The sequence below is a fragment of the Nematolebias whitei genome, chromosome 1 (genome assembly GCF_014905685.2).
Source record: "Nematolebias whitei isolate Nwh7 chromosome 1, NemWhi1, whole genome shotgun sequence".
Taxonomy (NCBI): Eukaryota; Metazoa; Chordata; class Actinopteri; order Cyprinodontiformes; family Rivulidae; genus Nematolebias; species Nematolebias whitei.
Window position 1 is genome coordinate 42,435,265 of NC_056498.1, and position 4,093 is coordinate 42,439,357.

Below are 4,093 nucleotides of genomic sequence, written 5' to 3' on the forward strand. Positions count from 1 at the left end.
TGGCCCAGGAGATGGAGACTGGTTGTTCTGGCCCAGGAGATGGAGACCGGTTGTTCTGGTCCAGGAGATGGAGGCTGGTTGTTCTGACAGTTTTCATGACGCCTGTTTGGTTGAACGTGGACCATCACTCCCTGCCTTCAACCCCCACGTTGCTCTGCTCCTTTTAAACCACCTGAAAGAGTCCTGGCCTGAAAGTGTTTTGTGAAATGGGCTAATGTTTCCAAGTCAGAGTAGCCTGATCGCAGTGGTGTAGTCTACATTTCTGTAGTGGGTAGACCGTGGTAAAGTTAGTTACACGCTGGACGTTGGACACCGCCCAGGCCACGGAGCGTGCACGTCCAACGTAAAACTGACTTTACCGCAGTCGGTCCGTATACTGTGCTTAGAGACCAAAGTACGCTGGTTAGTACGACGTAATCGTCAATTTATTTTTAAGCATTTTGAACATTTTCAAATTTCTCTGATACTTATATTTGAATAAATGAACAACAAACTTTGTATAACAGTTGTCTTTGTATTAAAACATGTTATAGAATTTATAAAACTGTATCAAAGCAAAACATGTTCAAGTATTAGGTAGGAAGTACAGAAGTATTAATCATACAATAATTTGCTGGATAAGTGAGTAAACAAGCGCTGCACACTGAGATCGTTACAGAAACATTTAACTGCCATTTACCGTCTCAATGACACGTGCCTAATGATGTGTCATGTATCCCTGGGCACTTTTCTATGTGTATACTGAAATTCTTGAGCTTTTCTCGTGGGTACACTCCGTATGCCCGCGTGCACGTAGACTACACCACTGCCTGACAGGCCTTCAACCGAACCACAGGGTGTCACTTTGTAAGAAAGCTCATGAAATGCCTTGATGTCGGCTCGACAGTCCAAACTAAACAAAAAGACAGAAAGAGACAAAGATTTAAGACTAACTGGGTCTGTCTTGGTTTAGATCAACGGGTTCGTTCCTTCAACACAGACGAAACTCCCAAAGACGAACCAGTGTCCCCTCGACTACAAACAATGAGAAGGACGACCACGACAGTCCAGAACAGAACCAGCTCCACGGTCACGCTTTGACGCACCCAGCAGCTTATCACCCCCGCTGGGAAAGACCAACACGTTAATGCATGAACGTCAAGTTACTTTGACTGGAACACGTGTCCAACTAATGTTAATGTTTGAAAATAAGACCAGTATAGAACCAGCTCACTGGACACTTAGTCACAAAATGATCTCTGGTGGACTTTTGGGGTAAAACTTTAATCTGAATGTCTTAAAGAGTGTACAACAAGGTATGACCGAGCACGCCGGCCCAGAAACGTGTTGGAAATTACATTAGCTGTGGGGTGGAATGTTCTGATCTCTTTCGGTTCCTTTAGTCCTGGACTTCTGCTCAGCCAAAGTTTCCCTTTGAGTTTCAGAGCTGCATCCGTCCAGACCGGAGCCGGATACTTCAGTTGGTCACCCTGATACCAGAAACTGGTTCTGAATTCTCTACGAGGCCCTGGTCAGGGTCTCAAGAGTTTAACGGGTCCAGGAGAATCAAAGCGGACCACTGCTACCTTTGAAGAAAACCAAGAATGCAACCAGGTGGAGTTTCCCAGTCTGCTTGAGGTCGTTTGAACCCACCTTAAAGTGTGACTGCCCCTGAGAAACCATCCTTCAAACCAAGACCGGCTGAAGACCCTCCGGACCACGAAGAGAGTTCAGAAGCAGCTCCTGTGGTACCAGCAGGCAGAACCAAAGGAGGTGCCGTTAGAGTTCTTGAGGAGGAGGTAGACAGAAGAGACAGGTAACAGTGATGTGGTTATTGTAGTCCTGCTGAGGGGAACCTGTAGTCCATAATAACAGTCTCACATCCTGCTGAGGTCAGACTGTAGTTCCTCGCTGAGGTTAGCACGACAGCCGGTTTTGGTCAAATCGAGGAAGTCCCTGGTCGGGTCCTGAATCGCTCCGGGTTCGCTGAGAGGAAGAGGAGGAGGAAGGCAGTTTCCACAGGTGGTGAAGGCTGATGAGAAGCTTAAATAAACCAGACGACGTCAAATGGGTGGTAGAGGAATTATCTTTTACTTCAAGCTGGTGTTCTTTAGCGTTCTTTATGCATTCATTCTCGTTCTTCGTAGCCAACAGCTGACTTGCTGGTCTTGCTTCGAAGAACGCGTCCGAAACATACAAGAGAAGGTGAGACCTGATGGGACGCTGCTCTGACCTTCGCTAACGGTTCATGGTTTGGTGCAGATGAACTAAAACGTACCGTGAACAGCATCTAGAAACCAGTTTGCCCTCCGGCTCAGACGTCGCCGCAGAACCTTCACTCAGGGTTAAAAGTTGGACTTGAACACTTTGTACAGAAGAACATGTTAACGAGGAGGATTCATGAAGATGTTCGGTTTAGAAGCTGATGACGTCACGCTCTCAAACCTTTGAGCCGTCTGAACGTGTGACGACCAGATGTTTCCGCTCCGCACCGTTCAGTGACTGGTGGGAAATGAACTCTGTCTGTGAAGTGAATGTTGGAGGATGTTCAGAAAGCAACACGTGAAGGACGGGTTCTCCAACACTTCCTGATCCCACCCATTGGAGACCTTCAGGAGAAGAGGACCTCCGTGTGCTCCTTTGTGATTGGGTCGTATTTTACCTGTAGCTGTCCTCTGGAAACAAACGTGACACTTTGGCTAACGGTGACTGCCCCCCCCTCGTGATCCAACCGTCTCTTCCTCTTGCTCCAGCCGGCAGGCTCCCTCTCAGCTGATGACCGTCCTCCACTCCTCTTGGGTCCCAGAAGCTCCTCCTGCTGAGTTTTAGACAGTTCAGGCTCTGTAGTCCGTCTGCTTTAGTGACAAACTCCTGGAGCTTGTGGCAGAGGGAGGGCTAGAAGAACCATCGAAAGGCCTCACCAGTTGGGACGGAGGGCGGCCGCTGGAAGACAAACAAGAAGCGATGCTCAAGACCTCGAAGGACTCGTGAAGATGTGATGCAGGTGATGGTTCCTGTGGTGCACCTGAGCCTTTTCTCAGGTGCACCACAGGACGATGACCTCGCTGTGACATCACACGTCAGACCAGAGAGGACTTCAGGTGCAGAACAAGCAGCACGCCGACGTCCCGTCTGAAGAGTGTGAACGGTGAATGTTTGTAGTGTTTTCTGGACTGGAGGTGAACGGAGAACGAAGGAAACCTAAATGTTTTTAGATGCTCGTGTTTTTAGGAGTTTCTCTGTGGAGGACAGAGGGAGGTTTTTATGTTTCTGGTCTGAGGCGGCACAGACGCAGATCCTGGAGGAGAGGGAACCATCTTATCCTCCACCAGGAGCAGAGGAGGAGCCAGGGGGGCCAATGGTGGCCTTGGCCCCCACAGATTAATCTTCAGCCACCCCAGTCGTTTGAGGAAACTTGTAATATAAAAACTAGAAAGCAGTTTCATCAAATGACTGGGGCGGCTGCTTGACATGTTACATGATGGTGGCGGCCATCTGGGATTTTGATGTGGTGAGTTAATTTATTTTTCTTTTTGACTTCTTCATGCAGCCACACACCAACAAGCTGTCCTCACAGCATGCAGGACCGCACCGGACCGGACCGGGTTCTTCGCTCCTGGACGGGTTTGTTAAAGAGCTTGTTAATCTAATAAACAGCTGGCTCAGCTGGAAGAGCAAAGAATCGGCCTGAACGTCTGAACCTGAGGGCTGCAGGTACCCACGAACCTTAACGGTCGTGCACGTCCTTAAATCTGTTGTTTAATGTTTGAGTCCAGCTCGTTCTGGACCGGGCAGAACTTTCACAGAGCTTTGATGTTCAGCGTGCAAGTTCAAGTTCCCAAGTTCAAGTTCTGTTCAAGTTCCCAACCAGAGGATTGTCAGGTCGACTTCAAAGAGAGCGGAGACGGGATGAGGCAAGAGGGTGAAACCACCTTCTAACACACAGGAACACACACACAGGAACACACACACAGGAACACACACACACAGAAACACACACACAGGAACACACACACACAGAAACACACACACAGGAACACACACACAGGAACACACACAGGAACACACACACACACACACAGAAACACACACACACAGAAACACACACAGGAAC

The 4,093-nt window shown here is 48.6% G+C and overlaps 1 protein-coding gene across 1 annotated transcript in view; it reads right to left on the bottom strand.

The window, feature by feature from the left end:
* Window positions 1–2,874: 2,874 nt before the first annotated feature.
* LOC119417571 (CXXC-type zinc finger protein 5) overlaps window positions 2,875–4,093 on the bottom strand; it is a 5,889-nt gene continuing 4,670 nt past the window's right edge. Inside the window, exon 3 of the mRNA XM_037684846.1 lies at window positions 2,875–2,922. Coding sequence (XP_037540774.1) covers window positions 2,875–2,922 — 48 coding nt within the window. The remainder of the gene's footprint in view (window positions 2,923–4,093) is intronic.